Source organism: Medicago sativa, chromosome 6, assembly GCF_051527215.1.
Source record: "Medicago sativa cultivar Bolivia chromosome 6, Bolivia_mono, whole genome shotgun sequence".
In the NCBI taxonomy this organism is placed as follows: Eukaryota; Viridiplantae; Streptophyta; class Magnoliopsida; order Fabales; family Fabaceae; genus Medicago; species Medicago sativa.
Window position 1 is genome coordinate 33,618,253 of NC_140754.1, and position 18,735 is coordinate 33,636,987.

Here is an 18,735-nt window from a genome sequence, read left to right on the forward strand (position 1 = left end):
AAAAGTTTTTTTTTTCTGTTTAGAGAGAAAAAATAAGGGTTAGGTTTTACAGAACCTGCAAATCTTATTAAATTTTATGACTATATATGATTACTATAGTACATACGGGTCATGTTTTAAGTCTTACTTGTGTCTGAGATTCTTTCATATTGTTGAGAATCACTACTTAAAACCCTAGTACTTATAATCATTTTTTAGGTCTTACTTGTGTCTGAAATTCTTTCATATTATAGAGAATCACTACCAAGTACGTCCAAGTGGCCACAATTGTTGTTGTGTTTGTGATTGAAACCCTATTTGACAGCATTCGTCATTTAAATCTTGGTAGAAATTCTTTGGTACTGTTGAAAGTTGTTGTCAAGTACGACTGATATGACTGCAATTGTGTTAATGAAGTGATTGTGGAAATATTTTAAACCTTGGCGTCGCAACTACTAAAGATATTAAGATTTGGACAACTTGTTGCAATTTTTAATTGATTTTTAAGACTCTGATTACAAAAGAAGTAGAGTAAATTCCTTTTTCTGAGTAAAACCCTAGTATTTAAAATTATGTTTTTATGTCGTGGTTGAGTCGGGATTCTTTAATATTGTGTCGAGATTCTTCAATCCCTCTTTTAAATGTCATTAATCATTGCAGCCGTGTTACGATCATGTGAACATTAAAAATCTTAGTCACAATTTCCGATGTGACTAAGATTGTGTCTGGCTTTATTGGCTTTATTGTATGTACAACAGCTTAATTGTGTTGGGGCTGAGGAGGTGGGTTTAGGCTCATATTGTCTAGAGATATAACATTTGTTGTGCTTATAAACTTTTGACGTAATATTCAACTGATAAGATGATTTTGTGATGATGAGTTACATTCAAAATTGAAGTACAGATATATGATTAGACAATGCATTCATTAATAAAAGAAAAATGTGTTCAATTTATAAAATTATCTATAAAAACATTATTCTATCTATATTTGTTTCTTTAACTTCAAAAAATTTGTATTGCAGCTGCTAATGCGATGGAGAATTTGAACTACGTTACTCTGAATGGAAAGCCCATTCGTATTATGTTTTCTCATCGAGATCCTATCATTCGGAAAACTGGATTTGCAAATGTGTTCATTAAGAATCTAGAAACATCAATAGATAACAAGGCATTACATGAAACTTTTTCTGCTTTTGGAAATGTGCTTTCTTGTAAGGTTGCTATGGATAGCAATGGTCAATCTAGGGGATTTGGTTTTGTTCAATTTGACAATGATAAGTCTGCAAAAATTGCCATTGAAAAATTGGATGGCATGCTGATAAATGATAAGAAAGTTTATGTCGGGTATTTTGTTCGGCGTCAAGAAAGTTCATCACCTAAGTTCACTAATGTGTATGTGAAAAACCTTTCTGAATCATATACTGATGAGGACCTTAAGCAGCTTTTCAACACTTTTGGTGTAATAACAAGTGCTGTGATAATGAAAGATGAGAACGGGAACTCTAAATGTTTTGGTTTTGTGAATTTCCAAAGCTCAGATTCAGCTGCTACTGCTGTTGAGAAGTTGAATGGGAGCACAACTAATGATGGGAAGGTTTTATTTGTCGGGAGGGCTCAGAAAAAATCGGAAAGGGAGGCAGAGTTGAAAGCTTTGTTTGAGCAAGAAAAGCTAAAAAGATCTGAGAAATCACAAGGTGCTAATTTGTACTTAAAAAACATTGATAAGAGTTTTAATGATGAAAAGTTGAAGGAGCTGTTTTCTGAGTTTGGAACAATAACATCTTGCAAGGTATATCAAAATTTATCTTTGAATGATATTCGTATCATTGTTTATTTATTGTTCTAGTGCATGTGAGTGGATACTCCATGGTTGCATGCAACATGCATTTCGGTTGTTACTCACTTCGTATTTATTTGAATATCTGAAAGTATAACTGCATTTAATATGTGTTTTCAGGTAATGTCCGATGCTCGTGGCCGCAGCAAGGGCTTCGGTTTTGTTGCCTTCTCCACTCCTGAGGAAGCAAGCAAAGCTGTATGTCGTTTATTCTTTTGTTAAAAAAGACTTTGTTTAACCAAAATATATCCTTCTTTACGAGATGCATGATTTTTATTATGGTTTTTTTAGATAAACGAAATCAATGGAAAGATGGTTGGACAGAAGCCCCTGTATGTTTCTGTGGCCCAGCGGAAAGAAGACAGGAAAGCTCAATTGCAGGTAAAGCTTGTCTTTTATCTTGCAAATATATCATTTAAATATATCTTGTACAATTTGGCCATTTGCTGAAATATATCTTGTCTTTTATCTTTTAGATAAAGTTTTCTTTATCGTTTTCATTTGTAGCATTGATTTAGTAATAAGTTATCAATTTCCTATTTTTGTCTTGCCTATCCAAATCTTTCTTGTGGAGTAGAAGTTTGTTCGTATGATGGTCTTTCAGAAACATGCTTACTTTCATTTTTTTGGTTTTCGATCTTAAACAAATTTAGTCTTTCTTACATTGTATTTTGTACAAACTCAATAGTTAAATTCACAAGCTTGTGTAATTGCAGGCTCATTTTTCTGCAATTCAAGTATCGGGTGGAAATGCTGGATACCATCCAAGTGTACAAAGACTTGCTCCGCAACAGTTTTACTATGGGCAAGGTACACTTGGTCTCATGTCGCCTCAGCTAAACGGTTACAGTTTCCAGCCACAGTACATGCCAGGCGTGGGAACTGGCTTTGTTACTCCGAATTACATCCTGCCATATCACTTTCAGAGGCCGGGTCATCTTGAGCACGGGAGGGGTGTGCGTCCTGCTGGTAACTTCCAGCACGTACGACAGAAGCAAAACCAAGTATTTATTCCGTAAATCTAAGTTTTTTTGTTTTGTAAATAATATTACTAAATAACTCATCACATTTGAAACAAATTTAATTTTGAATCTAGATGCGACCTCCTAACCTGAACCAAAGGTCTAAATACAATGGTCAAAATGGTGTGGACGTGTCTGTAGCTCCCAGAAGTCAAATGATGGATCCATCTGCAAGTGCTGCAACTTCCAGTGGCAATCATCATCATGGTCCGTTGTCTAACAACTCACTTGCTTCAACTTTGGTTTCTGAAACTCAAGAAAATAAACATCGGGTATGTAAAATTTGCTATCTATATGTTGACGCTTGAATTTTCTGCTTAGATTTACAATAGTTTGTCGGTATATTATAATGTATTGTTGGTTAAACAGATGCTGGAAGAACACTTATATCATCTGGTGGATCGTCTTACACCAGGCAATCAGACAGCAAAGGTGATTGAGGCGATTCGATTCCTTGGTGAAGCTTCAAGAGGTCCTGCAGTTCGTGGTCACATTGGCTCATAATCACTAAGTGAATGAAATAATCTTAGATGTTGTTTTGGATACTTCTATCAGGATTTTCCTGTTAAGGATTTTATTTGTGTGATGAATTTATTTCATCTTGGATTGGTTACATGAATGATTTGTTGGGAATCCCTTTCCCCTTGTTTGGAATTAATTTTTCTTTCTGCAGGTGAATCTAATTTAGATTGAGGAATTCAATCCAAGTGGATTAGTTTCCAAAGTCTGTGGTGAAAGAAAATTCACCCAATGTTTATAGCTGGCTTTCTAATTGATTAGCTTTTGCGTTGTTTGGTTGAGTTTATCATTATTATGTTAAACACAATGGATGATGATGGCTGATGCGTATCTTCTGGTATGCATTTGATTCAATAGCAATAATAAGGAGAATCATTATTCTCTACTTAAGAAATTGCTTTAAATTTTCTGTTTCTTCACTTTCTCTCAAATTGTTCTATCATTGGAGAGTTATTTATTACGTAATAAACTACGAACATCAGAAAAATAGCACATAACAGAGAATAAAAAATAAAACAAAGCAACAAAGAAAATATGCAGAAAAATAACAGAAATGAAACAGTGCAGAAAAATTAAAAAGAAAAGGAAGGAGAATAAATTTTACACAAGATTTACACGATTCGATCAATGTGACTGTCCCAAATTCTTGATAGAGAGTAGCTTCACTATTGATCAAAATATTGAAATATATTATAGTAAAGAATCCAATGATCCATGACCCTTTCATACTTAATGGTAATGGCCTGTTGAAAGTATCCTTTCACTATTAGCACCAAGATGGTTTGGAAGTGATTCATTAGTGACAGTTCAATTTCTCATTGATCAGTGTTTGTAAAACTCATCCTCTTCTCTAAAATGAGAAAAATTGATTTGTTATCTCTTAGCTATTTGATGGATAAGAGTTCAAGTGCAATCATCAACACTCAATGGATAAGAATGTATGTACTAAAACTGTTATTCATGCAAGAACAGTTTGAATACAAATGTGATTTGAATACAAGTATAATACCGTATCCAAACGCGTACCATTGGAAATCCATTTAATTGAGAGCAGAAGAAACATGCGTTAAGTTGTTAGATTATTTGTACACATATACAGAATCAAATGCTTATATGTAACACCTGATTTTATACAAGTCACATGAAATCAGGGTGAATATCATCTTCTACTCTTTGCTCACCAGTTATGGCCTCTAAGATGTCATTGTTATTCCATGAACCTGAAGTGTCGTTCAATTTAAAGCCTCTCTTCTTGTATCCATGTTCTAAGTTGTCCTCAGTTAAGTAATCATTCCATTTGGAAGCTGAACTGTTGATTGTTTGTTTGCATTTTTGAGTCCTCTGATTAGCTGCTGTTACTATATTATTTCTCTGTGAATTGCTTTCAGTCAATAATGTGATTCTTCTCAGATCTTTTACTGGTTCCCCTGCATCTGTGTGAATTAAGATACTGTTAATTCAAATCAGCCCATATATAATGTAAGGTCTTATGTCTTAGTAGACTTTCTGCTCTTACAAATATCACAAAGATATATGTATTTTTTATAAGAAAAGAATTTGGAAGCAAATTTATATTTTCTGCGTTGTGAATCAACACAGAGATCTGACCCACACATCCCTCTACACCAACACCGTATTGCCTTAAGAAAATCAATGGAGCACAAACTTTGTGCCATTTGGTTTTTCAGTTGCAAATAATAGGTAGGAATTTAGCTTGTAAGGATCATAGAATTTGTGGAACAAACTGGCTCTTCAATAACAATATGTTTAACAAAATTGTTCAATTAGAAATTTTGATATAATCATCATTCTTCAGAGATTTTGAAATAAGTTTGAGTTGTTTAAATCAGTTATGAAAGAAGAACCAATTACGCCCCTTCAGACTTCAGAGATTTTTGGGTTTTCACAGTAAATAAAATGGAAAAGCTGACTTGGATCCGCAAACCGCTCCGCAGTTCTGCTATAGAAGCTGGTGCGGCTGCTATTTCAAACCGCAACACTACGACGATAACCGTAGTGGTCTATCGCTGCAACGCTATGCATGGCCGCTATTGACTACTCTGCATTCAGCTTTAATCAATAACCAATAATTGCTAGTTAATCGATCAGTAATTATGTCTAACAAAGTATGCCCTTATGTTTTTCCTTTAAGCTGAAATAGATCAAATTGCCTAACCAACTAACAATTATATATTTTAACCTCACTTTGACTCTCTTCAACTAACTACAAGTGGTAAAATCTGTTGTATCCTACTCTTCGCATCATTAAAACAAATTGAATAATTTGAATGACTGATTATCACTTGAGACACATAAGCAATGAATGAATACTCACCTTGAGAGGTTTGAAGCAGTGGACTTTTAAAATGCCTGCCACTTCTTGGAGTTGAATTATCGACTAATTTGCGCTTCTTGAACATGTCCTTCGGCAACTCAGTCACTACCAATGGGTCTAAGTCATCTTCTGTTCAATTCAATCAAAACCAAATCAACCTCTACAACTGTGAAAATGAACTACTTCTGCTATATGCTACATTATTATATGTCTCCTATTTCACATAATGTTTATAACTGTCCCTATTTAATAAGCTGAAGTCAAAGATCATTCTATAACCATTTGTTTCGTAAAAGTCGATTTGTACATCCAAATTTAAGCATGGCTATGTCATGCACTATATGTTCTGCACAATAACTTGCTCCAGTAAACGAACAACACCATCATTTCATTTCATAAATCAGAACAGTTCAATGAAAGCGAGTGATTCACATTCCTACTTCAGCTAATCAAATCCAAACGCAAACTTAAAATGCAAGCCTTCTTTGTTCAGCAGCTTTGATTCACTATATTATGTTCTGAAGCAAATCCTACGATTCTAATAGTATATTTTTTATAATTGATCCTAAAATTAAACCATCATGCTCAGCTCAACTCAACTCGTATGACATGATAACTGAATCTACAACTGTTAGAATAATAAACTACATAATGATCTTACAAAAACTCATGTTTGTATCAGTGTATATCTATGTTACACCAACACTACAAATCAAAGGTGTGTCTGGTGTGTGACTTCGACACGCACGAACAGTGATGCACACGATTATATTCAATCACTTCAATTTTCACAAATTATTATCAATGTCTGTGTCGTGTCAGCTGCCTGTTATGTTGCATCGACACTACAAATTTAAGGCATGTTTGGTGTCTGACTTTGACACGTATTAGTGTCCGACAACGACACATAGTTATATTTGATCACTCCAATTTTCACAAATTTACTAACGTCTACATGTGAGTGTTATTGTCTTGTCGGGTATGAAGCACTTACAATTACACATACCCCAAACACAACACGGACACAACACGGAAAAAATGATAATAATTGAATGAAATCACATGTGTCAGTGTCATATCATGTCGATGCTGGACACGGACACATGTTGGAGACCAGACACGCCTTCTATCAGAAATGACGGTGTGTATGTAGACGTGTCAATGCTTCACAATGCATACTTCAAGTTTTACTTCAATTTAATATTATGAAACACTAAAATTCTATAACAATATATCTTATAATTGAAATTAAAAAAAATAAAAATAAACAAATAACCGTGTTGCTGTTGTTCGTTTCTCTCGGTAGTGCGACGATCGTCGTTGTCAAGATACACACTCCAATCAGTAGTACACTTCTTCTTATTGTTGAAATCAGCTGGAAGTTCAGAATCTCCGTGAGCGTGTTCCTCCGGTGTAGGATTTAGGGTTCCGGCAAGGAGCCTCTGTTGTTGATCATCTTGTTCAATTGATTTTCTGGACATATTAACGGATTGAACGAAGGTGCGAATATCTTTAGCTTTGTAACCTTGAGCGAAGATTTTGCGAACTGATTGTTTGTGATTGCATACAACGCAGCTCCATTTGTTGCTGCTTTTCTTCTGTTGTTTTACCTGAATGAATTCAATGAATTTTCAGAGAAAATTGAATTTTCAGAGAGAGAAAATTGCAGAGAGAGAGAGAGAGAGAGAGAGAAAGAGAGAGAGAGAGAGAGAGAGAGAGAGAGAGAGAGAGAGAGAGAGAGAGGGAGAGGGAGTAACCTGCATGGTGGAGCAATTGAAGCATTGAAGAGCGATGAAAAGTGTTGATGACGAAGACGCCATTGTTGAAGAGCGATGAAGATCGAAAATTTGGGGAAAAAGTTTCTGTGAAAGGTTTTGTGTTTGCCGCCTAATTTTTTGAATTATATGGAAGGTTTGGGTTGTTGGGTTACTTTACCAATTTCAACTTGAGTTCATCGTATAGGCTATGTTTGATAAAAAAATAAAAAATAGTAAATATTTGGTTACACATTAAATACTTGAGTAAATGGTTATTTTGGTCATCGACTCTACACCTCTAATTCGTTAAATACATAGTAATTTTTGAATGTGCACTACTTAGTTTCTGAGATTAACAACTTTTGTTAACTGATGAGGTGTCACACAGACTAAAATGAAAATAAAAAACTAATTACTTTGGTCCATGAACCGAAAATTAATATCTTTCCAAAATGAATCTCAAATCTCTGAATCTCTAAATTCTGAATTTAATCCCCAAATTCTTAAATTGCTAAATCTCATATAATTCTCTCTTTGTTCAAAACCAATTTATTTTTTTGTTGTAGTTAATCAATGCAGATTTGTGGTAAGAAAGGAACATAGATTTGTGGTAAAAAAGGAACATAGTAAACTCCAATTTTTTTGTGATGTCAATCAAAAGAGTTTAGTTTATATATTGTGGACTATTATAATTAATATTATGTCTCGCGTCTAATGTGATTTTAGTAAAAAATATATGTATGTCTCGTAACTGTCAACCAATTGAGTATGCCTCCAAACTTTGACTTAACTAAACATGATCCAAATAGCTTCAACCGTATCTTAATTTATGTTAAAACACATTTATTGAACATGCATTTTGAAACATAAGGGGGAATTAGATGATATTTAGGGATTAAATTCGAGATTTAGGGATTTGATATTCAACTTGAGGATATTGATTTTCAATTGAGGGTCCAAAGTGAATATTTTCTACTTTCACTTTAGCCCTGTGACACCTCATGCATGCCACCTCATCAATTGAGAGAAGTTTTTAAAGTCAGAGACTAAACTGATAACGGAATTATAGTAAGATATAAATTTGAAGTGTAGAATGAAAATGCAGGGTGTAGCTAACATTTTGGATAAAGTAATTCCCATGGAATTCTACTTGGCTTAGAATGGTTCATTTTGTCCAACTAAGCAAGCCCAACAGAATCAAACGTCAATACAAAAAAAAAAAAAAAAAACATAAACCTTTGTTTTGACGAAAAGAAAAAACCTTGGCAGCACCGAAACCTCAATCTCTGTTCCCTCTTTCCTCAAAAGAGAAGCCATGAAAAGAAGAATCACAAAGCTTCTAAGACTCTCTTTTTCATCTCTACAATCTCAAATTCATCACCAACCACTCTCAAAATCACTACCACCCCCTTCTTCTTTCTCAACATTTTCCAACTCTGAAAGAGATTCACTCATTCTCCAACAGTTCAAACAAAGAAAACTCAAAGGGTCATCAAATTCAGTTTCAAATTCAAGTTTTGATACTAATGATGAGAAAATGGTTCAAAAGGGTTTGAAAAATGATGATACAATGGTGGTTGGTGGCTTTAAGGAGTTGGGTTTGAACGATGAGCTTGTTGAGGTGATGGAAGAGATTGGTGAATTTGTACCAAGTGAGATACAATGTGTTGTTATTCCAACTATTTTGGATGGGAAGAGTTTGTTGTTGAGTTCACCTTCTCAGCATGATAGGACTTTGGCCTACTTGTTGCCTCTTATTCAGGTTCATTTTGTTCTCTTTCCTTTCTAGGGTTTTGACCCTTTGCAGTTTTTAAGCTTGTTTACTTAGTGTATGTTTGGTTCTGCAGTGACAAAAATTGATTTTGAATGGATTGGTCTTGTAAAATTGATTTTAGTTTTAAGTGGGTTAGAATGCATATTCTCTGAAGCACATAAACTTTTGATTGATGGCGTCTTTGGTGTCCGACATGTGTACTAACACGTGTGATTACATTGGATTATGTCATATTTTCAAATTATTATCAGTGTCAACCTGTGAGTGTCAGTGTCGTGTCCAGTGTCCGTATCCATGTTTGTGCTTCAAAGTGTATAGTAGATTATGTTTGGATACATCCTGTAAAATTGAGTGAACGATAACTTTGACTATAAAAATGAAGGTTTGGTGTTAAAAGTAATAAATCATAGTTTTAAGTTAGAATCGATTCTAGATACAAAATCATAGCAATAAATCAAATGTTCTCAATCCGGAAGCGTTGACTTTGTGTGTAATGTGTAATGGCGCGGAAGAATCGTCGATTCATCTATTTTTGCATTGTGAGGTGGCTAGTTTGGTGTGGTCCAAGTTGATGTTGTGGTTGGATTGGCACTTTGTGATCCCTCCTAACCTAACCTCTTTGTTCATTGAGAGTGTTGGAGTAGGAGGAGTTGGAATAAAAATAGGTTGAGAGGATGGTGGTTGATTTGGACCACAACCATATGGGTGTTGTGGAAAGTAAGGAATGACAAAATTTTCAATGATATTAACCATGAGGTGGATGAGATAGTGGAGGAAGTTAAGGTGCTTTCTTGGCGTTGGTTGTTGTATCGAATTAATATTCCGGTTTGCCTATACTACGAGTGGTGTTGGAATCCCTCATATTGCCTTGGTAGAGTTAGGCAACGTGCCTAGCTGGTGTTGCTTTTAGACTGTGGCCGGTTCTGGTTTTCCATAAGGTGGATGAGATAGTCGTGGAAGTTAAGGTGTTTTCTTGGCGTTGATTGTTGTATCGAATGAATATTCCGGTTTGCCTATACTACGAGTGGTGTTGGAATCCCTCATATTGCCTTGGTAGAGTTAGGCAACGTGCCTAGCTGGTGTTGCTTTTAGACTGTGGCCGGTTCTGGTTTTCCTTTGGGCTGGGCGTGTTTTGTGCTGGTAGCTCCCTGGCTGTTTTCTGGTTTCGGAATAGCAGGTCTGGCAGGCGCGCGTTCTGGTGTGCTGTGTTTTTTGGCCTGCTGAAGCTTCGGCTGGCCTATTCTTCTGTGGTGTGTAGCTGTTTGCTGTGGTTTAGAGGGTGCTTTGTGGCACCTGTTTTCTGTTGGCTTGTGAGCTGTGTTATGCTCCTCTCCTGTTCTGTTTTCAATGCTTAGGTGGTGAGGCTGTATTATGCGTGTGTCTTTGTAGCATGTATAGTTACGCATCATTATTTGGTATGTTGGGTGTCCGGCGTTTCCGTCTATATGCGGTGCCGTTGTTTGTATTTTTGTTGCGTTTCCGCGGTTTTATGCTCCTTGCATTCTTCCGTCGAGAAAAATATTTGCGATTTCAAAAAAAAAAAAAAAAGATACAAAATCAAATCTAATAGTCATCGTCCAAACATATCAAACTTAATTATACATCAGTAGAATCAATTTTGTCTCCTCTAGAAGTGGAACCAAACATATACTGAAAAATCCATTTACATTTTTCATTTTCTGAAATTTGTGTTGATTTTGAAGTGCTAATAAGGAGATGGAAAACTTGTTTGACGAATAATTGTTATAGCTGGGGAGAATACATATCCAGAAACAATGAAGTGCTAATAAGCTTCAATAATTAAGCTTTTATGAGTTAGTCTGCGAAAACGAGACATACACTGTCATTGTAAATTAGCTTTACACTGATATCATGCGTAAACTAATTAAATTGCCATGTCTGCCAGTTTTGTTCCTTCTACGTTCGTTATTTCCTTGTCTAAAGATGGATTAAATCCGTTTACTTTTATAGCTGCTAAGACGGGATAGAGAGTTGCTTGGTTCGAATTCAAAGCATCCTCCAGCCGTTGTGCTTTGTGCTTCAGAGGAGAAAGCTGAACAGGTCACTCTATCCCTACTACACAGTACACACTATCATGGTTTTGTCTGATTAGTCCTGTAGAGTATGCATCTTGAATTTTTGAATTGATTTTGATTTTGACAACTTGTTTTGCGTTGCAGTGTTTTAATGCTGCAAAATATATCATCCATAATGCAGAGTTGAAATCTGCCAAGAATTCTGCTTCATCCGATAACGAAAAGTCAAATTCCTCAATTGGCTTAATGATTGGTACTCCATATGAGATTCTTCAATACATTGAAGAGGGGACTGTTATTCCTGCTGAGTTAAAATACTTGGTCAGTGTTACTTATAAACGAGTTAATTATGTTTCATTCCCCCAACTGATGCTAATGTCCGGTTTTAGTCCCTATAGGAATAAAACCATCTTTTTTGGTGCTTAATGTTCTGAAATATGTTGCTTTATTTTAGTCTCTATAATTTAATATGGACCAAAGCTGAACATATGTTAAGAGACTAAACACATAAACAACCCTACTAGTATTAATCTATCTAAAGGCTTTTAGTTTACCAGTTCTTGGGAGCTCCAAACATTGACCAAATTTGTATTTGTCATATTCGTTAAGTAGGTATTGGACGAAGCAGATTCCATGCTTCGTGACAACCTTGGTCCTGAAATCCATAAAATTATCAGACCATTACAACATCATGAGCCAAAATCCAGTGCCAAAAGATTGCAAACGATCATGGCAATTTCAACTATAGCCGAGGTATGATTAGTAGATATTTCAACTATTGCATGCTTAGGCTTCCACCATACTGGTATGTTTATGAATTGATCCTTTTCGTATGGCAGGTTTTGGGTGACGATTCGCCGATTGTGAAACGACTTGAGCATGATCATGCCGGAAATATTTCTGCATTGTCTATAGAAATGGAGGAAACAGAAGTTTTTCATTTGACACAGTCTATGGATGCTCTTAAGAAAAAATTGGAAGAGGCCATGAATTCCCTTTAGAAATAACCCTTCTTATTTTGGTTTACAATATCTCTAGGTTAGTGTACATGTATTAAATTTAAATATTTTGCTGAAAACTATGAGTATGGTTCCCCTTTACTTGAAACTATGAGTAATATATTTATATTTTCGCACTGAATTGTAGATATGGCATCTTGGGGTGTTGCAGTAATCGTTGTAGCTTTAAATTCTCAGATTGCACATAGACATACTATTGACATTTTTGAAATATCTAATCTAACTTTAAAGAAAGTCCCTGGCGCTGGGGTGTTGTTTTGTTTATTTGGGACCAATTTCCATCTTGTGAGTTTGGCTCCTAGTAATGATATTGGCTGAGGACAATAACAAGTTAGAACTTGGATTGAATACATGCTTTAAATTATAAGACATTTCAACCCTTCTTAGAGGACATATATACCCTGCGAGCAAAGAGTAGAAGATGGTATCCACCCTGATTTTATGTGACATGTACAAAATCTGGTGTTACATAAAAGACTTTGATTCTGTATAATTATACAACAAAGTGTATGATGCTAAATTCACCAACTTCTTTAACACAATTGAATGGATATGTCCTATTCTGTATAGGCCAGTTAAACCCTATTCTATTCTCATGTATTCCTTGTTAATTTCTAATTGTCTTGCCTTTTTGCTTACTTGACTATTGTCATGATATGAATTTTACATGAAATTATAACTTTAATTATGATGCAGATGGTTATGAGACATCCATATTTCTAGCTATGATCCAAGTCTTAAATTAATTTGATCTTGCGAAACACGTAAAGGAAAAAATAATTAAACTTAAAAAAATAAAATAAAATCAAAGGAAAAAACAAATAAACCTTCCCAAAGTTGGTATCCAGTAATGGGAGCTGGAGCTGCTCCCTTCGATTGATCGGTTAAAGAAGCTGGTGTCGTTGTTTTCGTTAAACACCCACAAACAATATTCCTTTATTGGGTGTCTAGTGGGTGTTTACAGAAAACAGCTACACCGGCTCCTTGAACCGATCAAGTTATGGGAGCAGCTCCGGCTCCGGCTCCTATTAACGGGGCTCCAACTCTAAGAAGGTTTATTTGCTTTTTCGCTTTGATTTTATTTTTCAGTTTAATTATTTTCCCTTTTAAATATTTCGGAAGATCAAATTAATTTCACACTTGTATAACCCACTTGGGTTGGCCTAGTGGTATTGGCTTGGGACCTGGGAGTGTGCTCCTCCTCGAGGTCTCAGGTTCGATTGACCCTAGTGCCAGTTTAGGTGGGCTAATTTAGCTTCTTCAAAAAAAAAATTCACACTTGTATAAATCTTTAAAGCTCTAGATAGATGATATATTTCAAAAATTTCAATTGCATGTCTATGTGCAATGAGAGTTCAAAGCTCCACCCACTTGGGTTGGTCTACTGGTATTGGCTTGAGACCTGAGAGTGTGCTCCTCCTCAAGGTCTCAGGTTCGATTCTCTCGTGCCAATTTAGGTGGGTTAATTTAGCTTCCTTCAAAAAAAAAAATGAGAGTTCAAAGCTACGTTGATCATTAAATTTTTATTGCATTTACGTCTTACTATAACTACAACACCTGCTCGATGTCATATCTACAACTCGGTGTGGAAAAATAAATATATTACTCATAGTTTTCAGGAAAAAACATTTAAATTTAATACAGTGTCAATTTAGGTGGGTTAATTTAGCTTCTTCAAAAAAAAAAAAATGAGAGTTCAAAGCTACGTTGATCATTAAATTTTTATTGCATTTACGTCTTACTATTACTACAACACCTGCTCGATGTCATATCTACAACTCGGTGTGGAAAAATAAATATATTACTCATAGTTTTCAGAAAAAACATTTAAATTTAATACACGTACACAAACATAGAGAAATTGTAGATGAAAATGTTTTTTTTTTGAACAAACTAAAATGGTATATATTATAAACAAGGTATGGATACCGTGCACAAGATATGCAAAAAGTACCGAACCTACTCACAAACTACAAAATGGTGCTGTGTTCAAAGAAAGCACCAACAACAAGTAACAATCAATTACAGAACAGCACCGATACAAGGGACTGGATTTTTCCACCAATCATGATAACTATATGTAAAAGATGGTTGTAAAGCCTTCAACCAAAGAAAGGAATTTAGCTTAACTAATTCAACCATTGAATGATGATCAGCTGCCTTATTATTGAACACGCGGTTGTTTCTTTCCTTCCAGATAACCCACACTGAAGCAAACCAAATTATTTTCAAGAACAAATAAGTGACCCTCGGAAGACTAGCCATATTAGTAAATTGTAATAAATGTTGACGACTGTCGCCTGGGAGCACCGCTGAAAGACCCAACCAATGTAAAACACAATACCAAATCAAACTAAAAGTGGTGCACCCAAAAAAAAAATGAGCTGCGGTTTCTGGTGCACCACAACCGGAAACACATGCCGACTCTGATAACTGCAAAGCACGGCGCCTCACCAAATTGTCTCTGGTAGGCAACCTGTTTCGGAGAAGGCGCCAAACAAACAAGGACACCTTGGACGGAATGAACTTGTGCCAAACATCATCAACTATCGACCTGTCCACTGGGGAACCATTGTTAGTTAGAAAACGATAAGCCTCCCGCACCGTGTAACCAAGAGTGGGATTGAGTAACCACTTCCAAGTATCTGGAACATTTTCCTGCAAAACAAAGTTGTGAAGTAACACCGAGCACTCCCTCACACTATCCTCTTCCCATGCCATCAATCTACGACGCCACTCCCACCCCCTACCACCAACCTCCCAACCTCCTCTCGACATCTCCTCCACAGAACACTCCTTCGACACCGCCAAATCAAAAAGACGGGGGGATTTAAACCTTAAAGGAATATCCCCTAACCAAATATCATGCCAAAATAATGTATTCCTACCATCACCTACCACCCTACGAACGTTATTATCAAACCACCTCCCAACACCCTCACCCAACCCCTCCCGCACCCTAGACACCGACTTCCACCACGCCGAGCAATGGCACCCTCCCTCTAAGATCCGCCCCCCACTCTCACCATAACGGGCTTTAAGAACTCTATACCACAGCCCCTCCTTCTCATTCAACATCCTCCAACACCACTTTCCCAACAACGCCACATTGAAAGCACCTATCCTCCTAACCCTCAGCCCTCCATCCTCCTTTGGAGTACAAATTGACTCCCAATTTATCCAAGCAATTTTCCTAGAATCCTCACCCCCACCCCAACAATTTTTTTTAAAAATAGATTCAATAGAAGAAATTATACCTGTGGGAGCTTTGACAAAGGAAAGAAAGTAAACCGGAATGGAAGACAGGACGGACTTCAGAAGAACCAGACGACCTCCGAAAGAAAGGAATTTATTGTTCAACGACGACAGGCGCGAGACTATTCGATCAACAACAGGTTTCCAGAAGCAGAGTTTCATAGGATCTCCACCAATAGGCAGCCCCAAGTAGATAAAAGGGATAGTTCCCCTTCGACAATGCATAGCCAACGCAGCTTCCGATAACCAAGAATTCGAAACATTGATACCTGTCAGCATACTCTTATGAAAATTGACTCTCAATCCCGATACCTCTTCAAACAAAAGCAGAATTGACCTCATTGTTCTAACATTCAGCCAGCTTTTTTCTCATTGTAGATGAAAATGTTATTGTTAATTCTAAAGAGAATTCATGACCTCTTCCAATATTTACCTGTAAGAGCATCAAGAGACTATGTCAAATGTAAAACACTTCTGTTTCCTCCATTTCTATAGAAAATCCAGATATATATTTCCTGCATGATCACGCTCTAGATGTTTCACAAGGGGCGACTTTTCACCCAAAACTTGTCATAGGAAAAGGGTCGATTCGTCAAGGGTTCTCATCAAGCATGAAATCTTCTTCGTCCAATATCTACATAGATTAATACTAACTAGGGTTGTTTATGTTTTTAGTCTCTGAACACATTCGCCTGATATAAGACATGTTGTCAATTTTCCGAATCCTTTCTTATAGGACCCTTTCAAATTTGCAGACACATTAATTATTATTTTTTACCAAATTACTGCTAATTATTGTACTTTTTTTTTGTAATTAGCAACAATTACTATATTGGAAAAGTGAACAGCAAAGTTCCTAAAATATTTGAAAATAAAAGTGATATTTGAAATGTTAGTTATGATTTTTATAATAGGATTGTAGAAATTGGGAAGGTCATGTGAAAATAATTACCCTTCAACGTTTTCATCCATGTAATAAGTTTATCCAACTTGCTGAAATCCAATAGGTTGCCCTCCTTGTGCTATTAAAAGGATAAAAATGAATAAAGTTTGATTATATGATAAAATTTTAAAAGAATTCATGAAATTCCCTCAAAAAAAAGAATTCATGAAATAGAAAGAATGGTGGAACCATGAAATCGAAAAAATGAATGAAGTTTGGTTATATGGCTAAATATTTATATTAATCCGTTGAAAATAACACAAGTTCCATGCTTTTTTTTTTTTTTTGAACAAGGCAAAATGAAATATATTAACAAAAGACTCTGCTTCCTAACACAAGTTCCATGTTAGCTAACAGTTAAATAGACCTTAAAGAAAGTCTTTATATTACAAATTGGTTTATATGATTGTATATATCCAAACCTAATTTAGCAACTTAGAGATATGAACTAATAAAATTAAAAAAGTTAAGAAAAGATATATAGGCATTCAAGCTCCTTTCAAAAAAAAAAAAAAAGGCATTCAAGCTATGCCTCATCACCATTAAACTCTTAAAATATTTATTTATGTTAATATTTTTTTATTGAGGGGTGTTAATATTTTGTTATGTAGTATGATACTATTATTTAACTATTTATTATTTCAATTTCCACTCTGGCTGCATTAATGTATCCATCCCTATATACGATTTTACTTTTAGGCCCAAAAGGTTAGATCACTTTCTTTGAAACCCTAATTAACAAATAGGAATCTGGAAACATCAAGTATACCCACCTAGCCGGCAGCCGCCTCTCTCCTACTCTCGTGTCTGACCCAACAGCCGGTTGCTATGAAGATCGCTCGTCTTTTATACTTCTCAATTGGCATAGAAGGTAGCATGAAGATGTCGAGGAAGAGGAAGATGTAAGTACTATCAGTTTTTCTTTTCTTCTTTTTCTCTTCCGGTTGATGTTGTATTTTGTTGTTGTTATTGGATTACAGAAATAAAATAACAATAGTATTTCTTTATCTAACCTTTTCAAAGATGATTTATTTCTTTATCTCGAATTAATAAAATAACAATAGTATTGTGACAGTTCTCTTTTTTACAGTTGACTAACGGCAGGGATCTAAAGCAAATTTTTAACAAAGTGCATGTACCAAAACCAAACAAAAAAACTTGTAGAGACTAAAATCAAAATGTGCTGCAAATGTTAATTAATCATTATCACTTTGTATAGGATGGCCACTATGCTGCCCCGTGTGGACATGCGTTTGAGGAAATTAACAAGAACAAAGAAGAAGAACAACAACGACAAAAAGTAATTTAATCTTCTACCCTCCCCCCCTGTGTGTTCTCTTCTTCTTCTCACTCTTTTATTATATTCTTTCTACGCACAACTTCTTAAATTGCGACAAATCCTTATTTTGATTTGCTTTCAAATTTGTGCAGGAGAAAGAGTGACAAAATGGATTATCTCCGCGCACATGTTTCAAGCTACCAAGAATTTAAGAGTCTGGTTGAGCAGTCTGTGATTAAGGGAGGCGTGCCTGCAATCTCTTTTAACATATCCGATGACGTGGATGAACAATCTTACCGTTCTATGCTGTGTGATGTACTCGCTTACAACTCAAAATTGGGTCGACATGACAAAATTGAAAATCCAAGAGAGGATCAACGCCCACTTCTGGTTGTGCGTTGTTACACCGTAAAGGAGATGGACAATGTTTACAAGGCTATTGGCCCTTATTGGAGGGCCATTATGGCTGAACGGTCACGATACAACATTTCCAAGAATGACAAGTTGGCGAATAAGATGTACTCCTTTCGGGCACGAAATGGTATTTTGGATCACTACCATGATCCAGATTGGGCATGATTGGAATCTTTATGGTAAAACGTGGGGATTCAAATTCCCGACAATTTGCAAGCAAATAATGGGATTGCATAATAGTAATTCTGAAGTGGTTCATAACTTTAATGCTCTTTGTCTTTGCAACTTATTTATGTGTATGAAATCCTTGTTTAGTTCGTTTCTAACTTTTTTTTTTTTTTTTTTGGTTACAGTTTCTAACTTATATTTTATGACGGCAAAAGTTTTTGTTTTTAATACAATTTTTTTTTCTCAAAAAAAAAAAATACAATTTTTTTTTCTCTTGTCTTTTATTTTTTTTGAAAGGGAAAAATGACATTAAAAGTTAGTGATTCATGCATCACTGCATTTTATTCTATTAAAACTTGTGTCCATTAGCATTTTTCTACTATATTTTTATGTTGA

General features: G+C 35.5%; 4 protein-coding genes across 4 annotated transcripts; 3 read left to right on the forward strand and 1 right to left on the reverse strand.

Annotated features, from left to right (window-relative positions):
• The first annotated feature begins 1,009 nt into the window (after positions 1 to 1,009).
• On the forward strand, positions 1,010 to 3,537 carry LOC146914669 (polyadenylate-binding protein 3-like). The gene is made up of 6 exons (XM_085717451.1): positions 1,010 to 1,770; positions 1,939 to 2,016; positions 2,110 to 2,199; positions 2,535 to 2,822; positions 2,915 to 3,112; positions 3,210 to 3,537. Exons 1-6 carry the CDS (start codon positions 1,015 to 1,017, stop codon positions 3,342 to 3,344), a joined length of 1,545 nt encoding a protein of 514 aa, XP_085573577.1. The 5' UTR covers positions 1,010 to 1,014; the 3' UTR covers positions 3,345 to 3,537.
• Positions 3,538 to 3,931: 394 nt separating this feature from the next.
• On the reverse strand, positions 3,932 to 7,655 carry LOC146914670 (uncharacterized). The gene is made up of 4 exons (XM_085717454.1): positions 7,452 to 7,655; positions 6,971 to 7,304; positions 5,695 to 5,823; positions 3,932 to 4,792 (listed from the first exon to the last, which is right to left on the reverse strand). Exons 1-4 carry the CDS (start codon positions 7,512 to 7,514, stop codon positions 4,497 to 4,499), a joined length of 822 nt encoding a protein of 273 aa, XP_085573580.1. The 5' UTR covers positions 7,515 to 7,655; the 3' UTR covers positions 3,932 to 4,496.
• A 1,036-nt stretch (positions 7,656 to 8,691) lies between these two features.
• Positions 8,692 to 12,401, forward strand: LOC146914671 (DEAD-box ATP-dependent RNA helicase 39-like). The gene is made up of 5 exons (XM_085717453.1): positions 8,692 to 9,213; positions 11,197 to 11,286; positions 11,406 to 11,582; positions 11,874 to 12,014; positions 12,101 to 12,401. The coding sequence occupies exons 1-5, from the start codon at positions 8,767 to 8,769 to the stop codon at positions 12,260 to 12,262; spliced, it is 1,017 nt and encodes a 338-aa protein (XP_085573579.1). The 5' UTR covers positions 8,692 to 8,766; the 3' UTR covers positions 12,263 to 12,401.
• Positions 12,402 to 17,185: 4,784 nt separating this feature from the next.
• On the forward strand, positions 17,186 to 18,497 carry LOC146914672 (uncharacterized). Its single transcript, XM_085722274.1, has 3 exons — positions 17,186 to 17,380; positions 17,698 to 17,778; positions 17,910 to 18,497. Exons 1-3 carry the CDS (start codon positions 17,307 to 17,309, stop codon positions 18,334 to 18,336), a joined length of 582 nt encoding a protein of 193 aa, XP_085578400.1. The 5' UTR covers positions 17,186 to 17,306; the 3' UTR covers positions 18,337 to 18,497.
• The last annotated feature ends 238 nt before the right edge of the window (positions 18,498 to 18,735 follow it).